This window comes from Dipodomys ordii, unplaced genomic scaffold, assembly GCF_000151885.1.
Source record: "Dipodomys ordii isolate 6190 unplaced genomic scaffold, Dord_2.0 Scaffold33, whole genome shotgun sequence".
Taxonomy (NCBI): domain Eukaryota; kingdom Metazoa; phylum Chordata; class Mammalia; order Rodentia; family Heteromyidae; genus Dipodomys; species Dipodomys ordii.
Window position 1 is genome coordinate 6,386,635 of NW_012267249.1, and position 15,565 is coordinate 6,402,199.

At 44.2% G+C, this 15,565-nt stretch overlaps 1 protein-coding gene across 2 annotated transcripts in view; it reads right to left on the reverse strand.

The window, feature by feature from the left end:
- Positions 1 to 538: 538 nt before the first annotated feature.
- Zswim5 (zinc finger, SWIM-type containing 5) overlaps positions 539 to 15,565 on the reverse strand; it is a 40,402-nt gene continuing 25,375 nt past the window's right edge. The window contains exons 7-13 of one of the 2 annotated variants that reach the window (XM_013017029.1): positions 14,740 to 14,877; positions 12,792 to 13,052; positions 12,448 to 12,583; positions 10,200 to 10,357; positions 5,011 to 5,174; positions 4,058 to 4,139; positions 539 to 3,326 (exon numbers count right to left, since the gene is read on the reverse strand). In XM_013017029.1, coding sequence (XP_012872483.1) covers positions 2,464 to 3,326; positions 4,058 to 4,139; positions 5,011 to 5,174; positions 10,200 to 10,357; positions 12,448 to 12,583; positions 12,792 to 13,052; positions 14,740 to 14,877 — 1,802 coding nt within the window. In that variant the 3' untranslated portion in view covers positions 539 to 2,463. The remainder of the gene's footprint in view (positions 3,327 to 4,057; positions 4,140 to 5,010; positions 5,175 to 10,199; positions 10,358 to 12,447; positions 12,584 to 12,791; positions 13,053 to 14,739; positions 14,878 to 15,565) is intronic. The other variant, XM_013017028.1, reaches the window with a different exon arrangement.

A 15,565-nucleotide genomic window follows, 5' to 3' on the forward strand; every position in this document is an offset into this window, starting at 1 on the left:
AAGGCCTGTGAATCCAAAGGACTCTTTGGCATCCATAGTCATTGCATTATTCCCTCCCTCCTTCCCTCCCTCCCTCCCTTACTTCCTTCTTTCCATTTCTTCCAGTCCTGGAGCTTGAACTCAGGGCCTGGGCAATGTCCCTGAGTTTCTTTTGCTCAAGGCTGTCATTCTATCACTTGAGCCACAGAGCCACTTCCAGCTTTTTGTTATATGGTACTGAGGAATTGAACTCAAGGCTTCATGCATGCTAGGCAAGTACTCTACCACTAAGCCACATTCCTAGCCCACATCATTTTCTGAGTATCTCCGAAAATGAGATACTCATATAGAACTCTCTGTAGTGGTGAGAGGGGATACCTATTTCCTAGGACAAAGCACTGAGGAGCTTGTGGACTCTGGGGTCTGATGTGGCAAGAAATTAATCTGTCACTCTATATCCACTGTAGGCCCCGGCCAGTTCCCTGTTCCAGTCAGAGTAATGCAAGAGGGGAAGAAGGGCCTTGTTTATTGAGTGAACACAATTTCTGCTTTTAGAAAATTCTTTTCTGTGATCCATGATTTATTCATAGAAAAGCATTGAGTTTACACACTTGCTAAAAAAGGGCAATTGTGATACAGAAATGGGAGTGGCTTTTTTTTTAAACCAACCCATTGGGCTGAGACATTGGAGGGGCCCTTGGCTGGACAGCAGGACTTTAGTAGCCACAAACAGCAAATACAACTTACTGGACAGTTTGGAATAAAAAAGATGACATAGTTTGCTAAAGAGAAAAGTAAAGCAGACAGGTCCTGGGTTCACACTCTAGCTACACCACCCCTTCCCTATCAAACCCCACCCCAATTCAGGAACTAAGACACAAAACAGTAAACACCCAAGACATTGGTATCAATCAACTCTTGAATGCCCTTGCTACCTCCTATCTATGCTGAGCTTATAAGTCAGGAAGGTAGCAGGAACATGATACGCTGAGGAGGTAAGCTAAGGCTAAGACAGGTTGTCCACTAGAGCTAGAAATTAGGAAGGGGAAGGCCAAAGGCATAACCACCTCAGTCTCCAAATGAGCAACCAATGGGACTATGACAAAAGCAGGCAGAGGAAGCTTGAGGTAGAAAGGCAGGAGAAAAGAAGCATGTATTGGTGAGAAAAGAACTGAAGCTGAAGTAACCAATATTAGGGCAAAGGGACACTGGTGTTTAGAGGCTTGTTTGTTGAAAGAATGGTGAATAATGAAGGCATTAGAAGGGAACAAATGTTTAGTTGGAGTAAGAGACTAAGGAATGAAAAAGAGATCTGGCAAAAAACAAAAGCAATCTAAGAGAATGTACACATTCATGCAGATCCTCAAAGATGAATACACAAATATAACTAATATAGAAAATAACTTAGTTATACATATAAAGATACACTACACTGACCCATGGCTAGCGGGCACACAGACACAAACATGTTTATACACATACACTTTTGTGTACATGTACATGCAAACAGGAGAGGACTTACAGATATACATTATCACACATTTGCAAATTAAACTGAACAGAAATCTACAGTTCAACATAAGCATGTATCACATATATACATGTATTTAGCCATATACACAAACACACACAGAGAACTGGAGATGAAACCAGACTCTCTCTAACATAAAAGGTGACCACAGCAGGTGCATATTATGAGCTCAGTGGCTTCTCAGACACTCATCTTCTCCCTGAACCTGTTATTCAGCGATTTAGCAGGCTCCTGGAGAGGCTGTGTGAGGCAGGGGCAGAAGTTTCAGTGTCTTCATTGCTTTGAAGGGCAAAAGTTTTAAGTCCAGTCTTGGCCTCTGCCCCTCACCCACCATTGGGCTACAGATGCTCTGTCTTCAAGCTGGGGTTTCTGCATAGACAAGACTTGGGATTTATTTTAACTGTTCATTTTCTTTTCTCTCTGCCACCCCCACTCATCCACTGACAACATACACTCTGCAAGGGAAACCTGAGAAATGGTTGAGTCTCCTCAGAAAACAAGCCTATCCTCCCACCCACATCTACTTTTAAGTGCCCATCAAATCAGAGCCAGAATTATAAATAGTTACAACTTTACAATAATTGGCAACACATATACTATAGTATGTACAGTACCATAAATGCTTCTGTTTCTCTGGTTAAGCAATCCCTGAGTCGGAACAGTGTTCTGTGTTTGCCAAGGGAGAGGGGCCAATGCCCAGGACACGCAGGATATAAGGGCGTGAGGTGGCATGTTGTGGGGTTTCTGATCAATATGCAGGGCCCAGATCCTCCAGAACAGTGGGCTATAACAAAGTTTGCCAAGGCAGGCATATTGGCTACAGTTGGACTCTCCCCATCTTTTGCTCTGAGTGCTCAGAGTCCTCTCAGGGTGGACAAATGTTTTAGTGTCCTTGGCCTGACTTGTTGGTACCTGGAAGCCCAGGCTGCCCTGACAGTGAGCCACCTGCTTTCTCAGCCAAAGCGCTCCCGAACCAGCAGCATCAGCTTCTTCTTGCCTTTGTAAATCTGCTTGAGGTTGTCAATAAACTGGGCAAATTGCAAGTGGCCGTCCTGGGGCAGCAGGAAGGTTTCTCGAGCCTTGCTCAGAAACTCAATGAACTCTCCATAGTGGCGGGGGCTGATGTGTGTCAGACGCGAGTGTGTAGTGTTGATATAGGCATTGATGGTGGCATCCAGCAGCTGGCGAAGTGGAGCTTTGTCAGTGGACATGAGCTTTCCAGAGCTGCGGCGGCCTGGGATGCCAGCCAGGCCAGGTGCAGTCACTGTGCATCGCCGCAGGATGTCTGAAAGCACCGTGGCACAGTGCACACTCTTCACCACCAGGGGGATGAGGGCTGCCAGCTCATTCTTGCCTAGTGAGTGGCTGAGAGCACAAGCCCAGAGCACATCGTTGATGGCTGGGTGTGTATCCTGGTTGTAGGCCAGGTTAAGATGGCTCATGGCCAGTGAGGCCAGCTTGAAGGCACGTAGCGGGTAGCCACGGAGCTCCATGTAGCGGGCAATGGTGAACAGCTGTGAATGGGTCATACCACCAGCAGCAGCATCAATGGCAATCTGATAGGCTGCCTCAAAGGCAATGTGGTCTTTCTCACAGAGTGTAAGGGCTGACAAGGCACAGCTCTGTGGATCCTTCATAGCACACTGCAGGGCCAGTGTGCGAGCACAGCTAGCCAGTTCCTCCCGCTGTGGGTAGTCAAGACTGAGGCGCAGGATAGTGGTGTGGGATACGGCTGTGGCAGCTACAATACTAGTAGCCTCGGTAGGGGTGAAGAGTGTGTACCAGTTCTGCAAGATGCTCACCAGGGCCCGCACACCTGTCAGGGAGAGCCTGAGCTCAGCAGTGGCCATCCGGGTCCCGATCCAGGTCTGCCCACATTACCATTTGGGATTTGAACTTGGCCTGCAGAGACGAGTTCTCCCTCCTCCTCAGCAGCCTTGAGATGATCTGAGGCAAACCAGGGCAAGGGGAGCATCCCAGATGGCCAGACCCAGTTTGGGCTTTCTTCCCATCCCTTCCTCCCCTGGGTCAGAAGTTTGTAGACCTCTGGAGTGCTCTTAGCTCCTCACAAGGATGGAGCAACAGAGCCTGTGGTTTGCCTACCCCAAGCATGGGTTGCAGGTCTGCCTGGGAGTTCTACCTGAAGTGGGGCCTCTCAGAATGGAGTCTTGTGCTGGGCTTTGGGCTCTAGAAGGGGTCCTGAGATTCTTGTGTGGGGTTTCTTTTCTCAAAGCATGGAAAGAGACTGGGAACAAATCACTGGGCCCATTACCTCCCAAGTGAGTACATGAGTAATAGTGGCTGAAAATTCATTCTCTCAGACATGTCTCTGATGAAAGAGGGTCAAGTGGTGCTAACATGAGGATATGGTCCAAGCATGAGAGTGGAGCTGGGGGGGGGGCAGAACAAAGGCCATCTGCTGCTACCAGCAGCCGCATCCTCTCCTAGGCAATCAGGGGCAGGAATATGACACGAATGATTCATAATCCTGTTTCAAGAGTTGGGCCTATACACTCCCCTGGGGATAGAAGGAGGTGGGAGACTCACCCACTTCTGTAGCACAGGTCACTAACCATCGAACCATCTCCCGGCGCCTCCAGTTAAGGGTTGATAATGTCATCCGCATCACCTGGATACAAAAGAGGCATTTATAATGGCACTTCCCACTTCCTCTTATATCTATGAAACAAATATTTTTGGTGCTTTAAACATGGTCTTTCCCCTGATAAGTTTGGGCAAGTTTAATTTCTGACAACTTCCACTAGTTATATAGGAAGCTTCACTGATGACCTGGAGCAAATAAAAGTAAAAATTTATTTTGTGTGTGGATGTACCAGTCCTGGGGCTTGAACTCAGGGCGCTGGTACTGTCCCGGAGCTTCTTTTGCCCATGGGTAGTGCTCTACCACTTGAGCTCCACTTCTGGTTTTTTGTAGTTTATTGGAGATAAAGAGTATCACACTTTCCTGCCCAGGTTGGCTTTGAACCACAACCCTCAGATCTCAGCCTCTTGAGAAGCTATGCTTACAGGTGTGATTCACCAGTGCCTTGCCTTCCTTCCCCTCCCCTCTGCTCCCTCTCCTATCTTCTCCTCTCCCTCACTCTTGTCCCTCCTTCCTTCCCTCCATTTTTTGGTCAGTACTATGGTACTGTGGTTTGTACTTGCTCAGCTTGCTTGCTTGGCTGGCAGCCTAACCACTTGAGCTACTCCTTCAGCTTGAAAATAAAGTTCTTATCCTACTTTACTTGATTTGTAGAGATGGAAGATGGAGGGAAGATAGGGACTTCATAGATCCCAAAGCTAATATGTTGCTGCCCTTAACTTAAGGAAGTAACCCTATTTATAGAGTCTGTATGTTTTGCCTGGCCTAGAACTTGTATTCTGAGGACACAGAAAGAACAAGACTTAGTCCAGGTTCAGTTTCTTGATGATATTAATCTTCTGCCAATTATCATTAAGCCAGAGACCTAAAGGGGGGTGAGCTCTCTCCTACCACATACCTGTAATCCCAGTTCCAAGGCCACATTGAGTAGGGTACTGTCTGTACTACTGTCCGTGGGAGTAGCAATCTTGAATGCATCTTGAGCCAGTTTGAAGATGAGGGAAGAAGAATGGATGTGTTTCTGTATTGCTTCCAGAATAGTTCGCAACCTCAGAGTATCACCTATAGGTGTTGGGAGAAGAGGAAGGGACAGGATTTACTTTAAACTTTTCCTAGATAGTTGAACACAGCAGATATTGGGTGAACTGACTACTATCAATTCATAGAATGTTTCTGAATGCTGTCCCTACTAAGCTAATTGGCGGCTCCTTTTTTTGGGGGGGTCCGGTCGTGGGGCCTGGGCGCTGTCCCTCAGCTCTTAAGCTCAAGGCTAGCACTCTACCACTTGAGCCACAACGCCACTTCTGGCTTTTTTCTTTTTGCTTATGTGGTGCTGAGGAATCGAACCCAGGGCCTTGCAAGGCAAGCGCTCTACCACTGAGCCACCTTCCCAGCCCTTTTTGGCGGCTCCTTCTATCTCAAGGCAGCTACAGGAATACTTCACTCCACCATTTTAATCTATCTCCCTTAGGCAGCTACAGGAATACTTCACTCCACCATTTTAATCTATCTCCCTTAGGCAGCTACAGGAATACTTCACTCCACCATTTTAATCTATCTCCCTTACACAGTGTACCTTCAGGCTCTTTTTTACTTTTATATTTTAATTTTTTTAGTGCTAGTACTAGGGCTTGAACTCAGGGCTTCATGCTCTCACTTGGCTTTTTTGTTCAAGGCTGATACTTTTATCAGTTGAGCCACATCTTCATGTCTTTATCTAAAATATATAATGGTACAAGGGTGCTCATTCTCTCCATTCTTATTCAATATAGTACTTAAATTCTTAGACACAGCAATAAAACAGAAGAAAGGACACACAAATAGGAGGACAAAGTCAAATTATCCCTATTTAAAAATATGATGATTTATGTAAGAGACTTAAAGACCACCAGAAGCTCTTATATCTGATAAATACTTGCAGCAAACCAGCAGGATGCAAAAATCAAGATACAAAAATTGTAGCTTTGGCTGGGAATGTGGCTTAGTAGTAGAGTACTTGCCTAGCATGCATGAAGCCCTGAATCAAGTTACTTGATTCCTCAGTACCACATGAAGTGGTGCTGTGGCTCAAGTGGTAGAGTGCTAGTGCTTAAACGGAACAGTGCCCAAGAAACAGCAAAAAAAAACCCCAAAACAAAACAAAAAAAACCGCACTAGTTTCCTCTTTTGCCAGCACAAAATGATTAATTTTTTCTATTATTTTCAAACTTAGAATAAGTTTCAAGGATAATACAAAGAATAAAACCCCTTTGTACCACTAATATATATTAATAAAAATGTGGGAAAAAGCTTAATACAAAGAGGTCTTTTATTCTCCTAACCATTTGAAAATAAGCAATTTAATGCCCCATTACTCTGAATACTATAGTGTGTATTTCCTAATCACAATACAACCATCAATATCAGGAAATTCACATCATCAATAGATTACTACTATCTAAAACATACCTCATACAAGTTCTGCCAATATCTCAATGTCTTTTATTTTTTATTTTATTTTATTTTTTGTCAGTCCTGGGGCTTGAACTCAGGGCCTGGACACTGTCCCTGAGCTTCTTTTGCTCAAGGCTAGCACTCTATCACTTGTGCCACAGTGCCATTTCTGGCTTTTTCTGTGTATGTGGAACTAAGGGCTTCATGCATGCCAGACAAACACTCTACCACTAAGCCACATTCCCAGCCCTCTAGCCCTTTTTAATGCCAGTCCTGGGGCTTGAACTTGGGGCTCTATTTCTTTTCTTTCTTTCTTTCTTTCTTTTTTTTTTGTTGGTGGTGGGGCTTGAACTCTGGGCCTGGGCGCTGTCCCTCAGCTCTTCAGCTCAAGACTAGTGCTCTACCACTTAGCCATAGTACCACTTCCAGTTTTCTTAGTGGTTTACTGGAGATAAGAGTCTCATGGACTTTCCTGCCCGGGCTGGCTTTGGACCACAATCTTCAGATCTCAGTCTCCTCAGTAGCTAGGATTAAAGCCATGAACTACCAGAGCCCGGTTTTTGGGGCTCTATTTCTGAATGTTTTTGTTCAAGGCTAGTGCTCTACCACGTGAACTACAGTTCCACTTCTGGCTTTTTGGTGGTTAGTTGGAGATAAAGAGTCTCATGGACTTTCCTGTCCAGGTTGGCTTTAAACTGTGATCCTCAGATTTTAGTCTTCTTAGTAGCTAAGATTATAGATATGAACCACTGGTGCCTGGCTATTTTGGTTATTTTTGAGATACAGACTCACTTTTGTCCCACTTTAGTCTGGACCTAAATCCTATTTATGCTTCCTGACACAGAGTGACAGATGCATGCTACTATGACAGATGTTTTTGGTTGAAGTAAGGTCTCATGAACAAGCCTGGCCTTATCCTCCAATCTCACCTTCCTTTGTAGCTAGGATGACAAGCACACAACATCACACAAAATTACAGGCTGAGGGCTGGGAAGGGGGCTCAGCGGTAGAGCGCTTGCCTTGCATGCATGAGGTCCTGGGTTTGATTCCTCAGCACCACATCAGCAGAAAAAAAAAGCCGGAAGTGGCGCTGTGGCTCAAGTGGTAGAGCGCTAGCCTTGAGCTGAAGAGCTGAGGGACAGTGCCCAGGCCCAGAGTTCAGGCCCCATGACTGGACACCCCCCCCAAAAAAAAATTACAGGTTGAGATAGAACCTTACAAACTTTTTCAGGCTAGCATCGAACCACAATCATCCTGTCTTTGCTGAGTATCTAGGATTACAGGTGTGAACCAGTGACACATGGCCTTATGGGTTCTTTTATAAAAGTGGTTCTTTATTTTTGGAAAGATCTTTTTATTTTTTCAACTAAACTGCTTTGTTCCTTTATCAAAATAAGCTGACAAAATGTTTTTTTTTTATTTTGATTTTTTTTTGTCAGTCCCAGGGCTTGAATTCAGTACCTGGGCACTGTCCCTGAGCTTCTTTTGCTCAAGGCTCTAGTACTCTATCACTTGAGCCATAGCACCGCTTCCGGCTTTTTCTGTGGATGGTACTGAGGAATCAAACACATAACTTCGTGCATGCTAGGGAAGCACTCTACCACTAAGCCACATTCCCAGCCCGTTACCCAGAGGTTGAATTTGGGATTATTTATTCTTTCTTGTTGAGCATTTAACTATGTTTATACCTATCATCTTGTATTAATTATACGGTTTAAAAATGAGTCTTAAAATCAGGGAGTGTGATGGGCTGGGAAGGTGGCTCAGTGGTAGAGTGCTTGCTTTGCATGCATGAGGCCCTGGGTTTGATTTCTCAGCACCACATAACCAGAAAATCCTGGAAGTGGCACTGTGACTCATGTGGTAGAGCAGTAGCCTTGAGCTGAAGAGCTGAGGGACAGAGTCCAGGAGACAAAAATAAATAAATAAATAAATAATCAGGGAGTGTGAGGCTTATACTTTATTCTTTCTGCAAAGTTGATTTTGGCTATTTTATCTCTATTATCAGTTTCTGCCCCCCCCAAAAAAAAACTCCTGAGATTATGACTGGGATCACATTGAATCTATACATCAATTTATAGAGAATCACTATTTTAACAATACTGAGTTTTCTAATCCATGAACATAGTATGTCTCTCCATTTAGGTAGATCTTTATTTCTCTTGGCAATGTCCTTTAATTTTCATTATACAAATCTGTACATTTTATGTCAGACTTATCCTCAAGTAGTTTTCCTATCTTTTGATACTATTATTACAGGTAATTAATTTATGTGTGTGTGTATATACATGCATGCATGCACGTGCATCTGCGTGATGATACAGGGACTTGAACTCAGGACCTGGGTGCTGTCCTTTAGCTTTTTCATTCAAAGCTGATGCTGTACCACTTGAGCCACACCTCTACTTCTGACTTTTTGTGGTGAACTAGAGATAGGAGTTTCACAGACTTTCCTGCCTGGGCTGGCTTCAAACCATAACCCTCAGATCTTGGCCTCCTGACTAGTTAGGAGTATACATTTAAGCCACTGGCACTTGGCTAAATTTTTTTCTTTCTTTCTTTCTTTCCTTCCTTCCTTCTTTCTTTCATTTTGGTCAGTTTTGGGGCTTGAACTCTGGGCTTGGGCGCTGTCCCTCAGCTCTTCAGCTCAAGGTGAGCACTCTACCTGGAGCCACAGCGCTACTTCCAATTTTCTAGTGGTTTATTGGAGATAAAGAGTCTCACAGACTTTCCTGCCCAGGCTGGCTTTGAACTGCGATCCTCAGATCTCAGCCTCCTGAGTAGCTAGGATTACAGGCATGAGCCACTGGCACCTGGCTCTAAACTTCTTTTTGAGACAGGATCTCACTATCCTAGCACCTGGGAAGTGGTGGCAGGAAGACTGCAATGGGAGACCAATCCACGCTATACAAGGCCATGTACCTCTCCATCCCCCCAAAGAAGAATATATAATTAAATTATTTTGAATATATTTTTTAAGAAACCCTGTACTCCTTACATTTTACTTCTGATCCTCCCCTGTTGCCCCAGCATTAGGCACCCAAGTCTCCATGGACTTGCCTTCAACTTTATGATTTTCCACTCTCAAAACAGTATTCAATAATTTACATAAAATGTTCAGTACTTTAGTATAAGATTAAGACCTGGAAAAGTAAACACACTATCTTATAGAAGATTATGCTTAAAAGTTAACTTGAAGATCAGTTGATTCTCCTACTCAGGATCTTACAATTAGTAATTAGGGCAATCTTTTGGTTTAGACCCAATTAACATGAGGATCCCTACCTGCTAAATTGTAAAAAACAAATAGCTTCTCTTCCTTTTTTTTTTGGGCTGGTTGTGGGGCTCAAACTCTGGGTCTGGGCATTGTCCCTGAGCTCTTTGGCTCAAGGCTAGCTCTCTACCACTTGAGCCACAGCACCACTTCCAGTCTTCTGGTGGTTAATTGGAGATTAGAGTCTCATGAACTTTCCTGCCCGGGCTGGCTTTGAACCAGGATCTTCAGATATCAGCCTCCTTAGTAGCTAGGATTACAAGCATGAGCCAGCAGTGCCCAGCTAGCTTCTCTTCTTCAAGAGACTGCAAGCCAAGTCCTTGATAGGCCCTGGGTAGGAAGGCACAGTGGTGGTTTTGGAGTCTAATGTCTATATTTACCTTTGGCAGCAGTCAGCATGGTGGAGGCTAGTTCACACTGCTGTGATTCCAAGTGTCCCAGTGTGAACCAGCGAGGATAACGGCTGGGTACTACAGACACCATATGGTGAGGGTGCGAACTGTCACCTGTAGAAGCTGAGTTTTCTAGAACAGGCAACCTAGAAAAATCAAGGAAGATTGTTAGCCATCATCTAGATACTGGGATAAGGGAAGAACTTTGAAGGTTGTTAAGCCTATGGTACTACATGTGAGGCAAGTGTTTGAACACTTGCAAAAACTCAAGCTGAATAGTTCCCACTGCAAATGGATTTGAAAAGTGTCAAGAGCCTGGTTATTTTAAAAAGCATGCCAAGCTGGTGGCTCATGTCTGAGATCTGAGAATCGCAGTTCAAAACCAGCCCAGGCAGGAAAGTCTGAGACTCTTTTTTTTTTTTTTTTTTTTTTGGGTCCGGTCGTGGGGCCTGAATTCTGGGCCTGGGCACTGTCCCTCAGCTCTTCAGCTCAAGGCCAGCACTCTACCACTTGGGCCACAATGCCACTTCTGGCTTTTTTCTTTTTTCTTATGTGGTGCTGAGGAATGGAACCCAGGGCCTCAGGCATGCAAGGCAAGCGCTCTACCACTGAGCCACCTTCCCAGCCCCAAGTCTGAGACTCTTATCTCAAGTTTAGAACCAAAAAACTGGAAGTGGCACTGTGGCTCAAGTAGTAGAGCGCTAGCCTTAAGCTGAAGAGCACAGGGACAGCACCCAGGCCCAGTGTTCAAGCACCACAATTGGGGAGTCGGGGGGAAGCATGCCAAGGAATTTTCTTTTTAAATGAGAGTCATCTTAGTTTTTTTTTTTTTTTTTGCCAGTCCTGGGGCTTGAACTCAGGGCCTGGGCACTGTCCCTGAGCTTCTTTAGCTCAAGGATAGCACTCTACCACTGGAGCCCCAGAGGCACTTAAGGTTTTTTCTGTGTATGTGAAACTGAGGAGTTGAACTCAGGGCTTCAGGCATGCTAGGCAAGCACTCTATCACTAAGCCACATTCACATTCCCAGCCCCATCTTAGTCATTGTTTTTTTTTGTCAGTTGTGGGGCTTGAATTCTGGGCCTGGGCTCTGTCCCTGAGCTCTTCAGTTCAAGGCTAGTGCTCTGCCACCTGAGCCACAGTGCCACTTCCAGTTTTCTGGTGGTTAACTGGAGATAAATAAGAGTCTCACAGACTTTCCTGCCTGGGTTGGCTTTGAACCTTGATCCTCAGATGTTAGCCTCCTGAGTAGCTAGGATTATAGGCATGAGCCACGGGTACCTGGCCCCTTCTGAGTCTTATGGTCTAAAACTCTTCTATATTTTCTGCTGTATCCCAGATCAAGAATTCTATATTCATCTGGAAACAAGATTCCCATAATTCACTGTTTCCCAGTCTTGAGGTACACATACTTATCTCTACTTCCTCTGGAGACTTGAATCAGGAACTGTGACTCAGCTGATTTATTAAAGAGCTCAAACATCTTTTCAGCTGCATGACTTCAAAACAGAAAGACTCAAATCTTTATTTATTTATTTTTGTCAGTTGTGGGGCCTGAACTCTGGGCCTGGGTGCTGTCCCTCAGCTCTTCAGCTCAAGGCCAGTGCTCTCCCACTTGAGCCACAGTGCCACTTCTGGCTTTTTCTGCTTATGTTGTGCTGAGGAATCGAACCCAGGACCTCATGCATGCAAGGCAAGCACTCTACCACCGATCCACCTTCCCAGCCCAGACTCAGATCTTTAGTATTCTATATCTATTAATATCTCAGGGACTTCTTAGGCAAGGTACAATGAGTATAGCTATGAGGCCAAGTGGTTCATAAACGAGGAATTTCAGATAGGAAGTGTAGTATGAAAATAATAGCCATAATGAGGTAGGCTTGGTAAGAGGTCATCAGAATAAACAAAGTGGGAGAGAAAAGAAAGTAGGAGCCAGGTGCTGATGGTTCATGTGTAATTCTAACTACTTAGGAAGCTGAGATCTAAGGAAGCTCAAAGCCAGCCTGGGCAAGGAAACTCTTATCTCTGACTAGGCACCAAAAGGCCATAAATGGAGCTGTGGCTCACGTAGCAGAGTGCTAGCCTTGAGCACAAAAGCTAAGGGACAGTAGCCAGACCCTGAGTTCAAGCCTCAGGACTAGTCAAAAAAAAAAAAAAGAAAAGAAAAGAAAAAGGAAAAATAGGATAAGCAAAGAAAGAGAGAAATGGAGGCAACTGGCCTAGAAATAGGCTACCCACCTCATGGCACGTAAGGCTAATTTATAGGATAGATCTGGGTCATGAGGCAGCAGAGCTGAGAACAAATACTTGGCAAAGGTATGCATGGGAACACTCTCTCGGTGGATGACTTCTCCTAGCCCGCTGAAGGGGCCTCCTGCAGGAAGAAGATAAACCAGCCAGTTATTTATCTGTATGCTTCCATTTGCTAGCCTAGACTTGGGAACTTCAGGGTCCTATGTGTGTTTGCTAGCCATGGGAACTTTCATCACATATTAATGTCATATGTGCTCTTATACTTGACCTCTTCTAGAGAGGGAAGTACAGCTATAGCTAAAATACTGAGATAATAGTTCTTTACTTACCTTCCAGCAGTAAGATGCACTGTTTCCGTAATGTTTGTACTAGCTCATCATCTAGCTGCAGCTCTTGGAGTTGGCTTAGAAGTTGCTCCTCATTACGGCACACCTTGTCTTGTGCGTATAGGCCTTCAGGCATTACCCTTTGTTGACCCATGCCCATCAGAGCAACTTCCAGGGCTAATGACAGGTAGGACTCACCACTGTTTGGGCAGCCTGATGCAACAGGTACATGCTGGTACACAGGGAGTCTGCTTTCATTTATATCTGAGGGCAATAAACACCAGATTCTTTAGATAAGATTAATAGATTCTTATGTCCCTCTATTTCTCCTATTTTGGAATACCTTCTATTTAATAGCTTTTATAGTCATTCTCATTGTAGAGATGACACACTTTCAGGGTAGTGAAAGTACATTCTTTTCTTAATAAACTTTCTATTACTTTCACTAAAAATTTAGGTATTACAGAAGATAAGTCAACTCATCATAGTAAGGAAAATACACTGAGAAAAGGTTACACAGAGCCACAAAATTCCTACCTCCATCATAATATATGTTTTGGTTGGGCTAGTTGGGGAAGTATGAAATCTAATCGTGTTCTGGCACATATGCAATGTCATAATTATTTCTGTATCTGTCTTTTTCACTACACTGTGAGCACCTTAAAATGATGAGACTATATTACTGCTCTAAGTATTTCTAGAGTTTGACATTGGAAGAAGCTAGGTATATGCCAATGCAGCCTAAGAGCTTGTTTTTTTGTTTTTTTTTTGTTGGTTGTAGGGCTTGAAGTCCGGCCTGGGAGCTGTCCCTGAGCTTTTCAGCTCAAGGTGAGCACTCTATCCTGAGCCACAGTGCCATTTCTGGTTTTCTGGCGGTTAATTGGAGGTAAGAGTCTCACGGACTTTCCTGCCTGGGCTGGCTTTGAACCACTATCCTCAGATCTCAGTCTCCTTAGTAGCTAAGATTACAGGTGTGAGCCACTGGTGCCTGGCAGCCTAAGATTTTTAAGGAGCTGGCCTGACTGGGCTTAAATGATTCTCCAGCTTCAACCTCTCTAGTAGTTGGGATTCAACATACCCAGTTTGATATATACATTCTTTTTCTTTCTCTCCTTTTTCCTCAATACTGGAATTTAAACTCAGAGCCTCACCCTCCACAACTCCAATCTTTTTTATTTTATGTTATTTTTCCATACAGAGTCTTGCTTTTTGCCCAAAGCCTCAAAATTGTGATTTTCCTACCTATGCCCTCCTAAACAGGCAATGACAGATGTTAACTACCATGTCCCTCTTGGTTGAGATAGGGGTTTCACTAACTCTTCTGCCTGGGCTGATCTCGAATCATGGTATTTCTGATCTCTGACTCTCAAGTAGCTGGATTATAGGCATGAGCCACTGTATCTGTGGACATACACATTCTTCATGGAAATTCTTGCCTAGTTCCAGATTGCTCTGAAGTTCTGGCTTCTGACTCTTGAACTTCCTGTAATCCTTTTTATTCCCCTTGGACTACTTTTTTTTTTTGGTTGGTCCTGGGGCTTGAAATCTGGGCCTGGGTGCTGTCCCTCAGCTCTTCAGCTCAAGGCTAGTGCTCTACCATTTGAGCCACAATACCAATTCCAGCCTTTTCTGTTTATTTGGTGCTGAGGAATGGAACCCAGGGCTTCATGTGTGCTAGGCAAGCACTCTACCACTAAGCCATATTCCCAGCCCTGGACTACATTCTTAAGGCATTCATGATAGAGTAAAGGGAGATCCAAGGAAGATGATAAGGTAAAATAGGAAAGCAGGACAAAGTCAGACCAAAGAGGGGAAGGAAAGTGGGAAAGAGAGGAAGCAGGTATCCTTTGAATGAAATGGAAAAAAAGGGCTTCAAGAGGGGTAGAACTGAATTTTACAGGGAAGAGAGGACTGCTAGTGAAGTCCTAGCTTCTTGGGTTGACTCTTGTACCTGACACTTCCATATAGCCATCATCATTCAGGCGGCAGGCCTCGGTCAGAGTGAGAAACAGACAGCCAATAGGATCAAGAGGGTGGCCCACCCAGCCCTCCAGGTTTGTGATTGTTGTGGTTCCTCTCTGCAACAGTTCTGGAAATAAGAGGTTCAAAGTTTTAGACAATGATAAAGGTTTATTATTCATTTTTCCGGCTTTGGTCTCATCAGTCTCATTCAGACCTTGACCCTAGAGTAAAAGAAAAGCTCGCCTTGGGCTGGGAAGGTGGCTCAGTGGTAGAGTGCTTGCCTCGAATGCATGAGGCCCTGGGTTCGATTCCTCAGCACCACATAAGCAGAAAAAGCCAGAAGTGGCACTGTGGCTCAAGTGGTAGAGCGCTAGCCTTGAGCTGAAGAGCTAAGGGGCAGCACCCAGGCCCAGAGTTCAAGCCCCACAACCAACAAAAAAAAAAAAAGAAAAAAAAGAAAAAGCTCCCCTTATTGACCTTATAGCTCTCAGCCAGCTTCAAGGTGTTGTGGTATGAATTTATATTGACTGCTGGTATTGTATATTATGTGAATATATGCTTAAGAAGGATCTTTCCATACCAGAGTTTAATGGGCTTTTCATTTGTATGGTGGAGTCAGACAAGTATCATGCTTGTTTCTATTTTACATATGATAAAACTGAGATTCATACAGATATGAAGGTATTCCCCATAGAAGACAGAATTACTTGGATTTTCCCAGCTTCTGCCACAAAATGACAATGAAAATTAGGTTAATAGTCTATTCCTTGAGGTTGTATATTATCAGTAGTCTTAAATAAATTAGATCACTATAC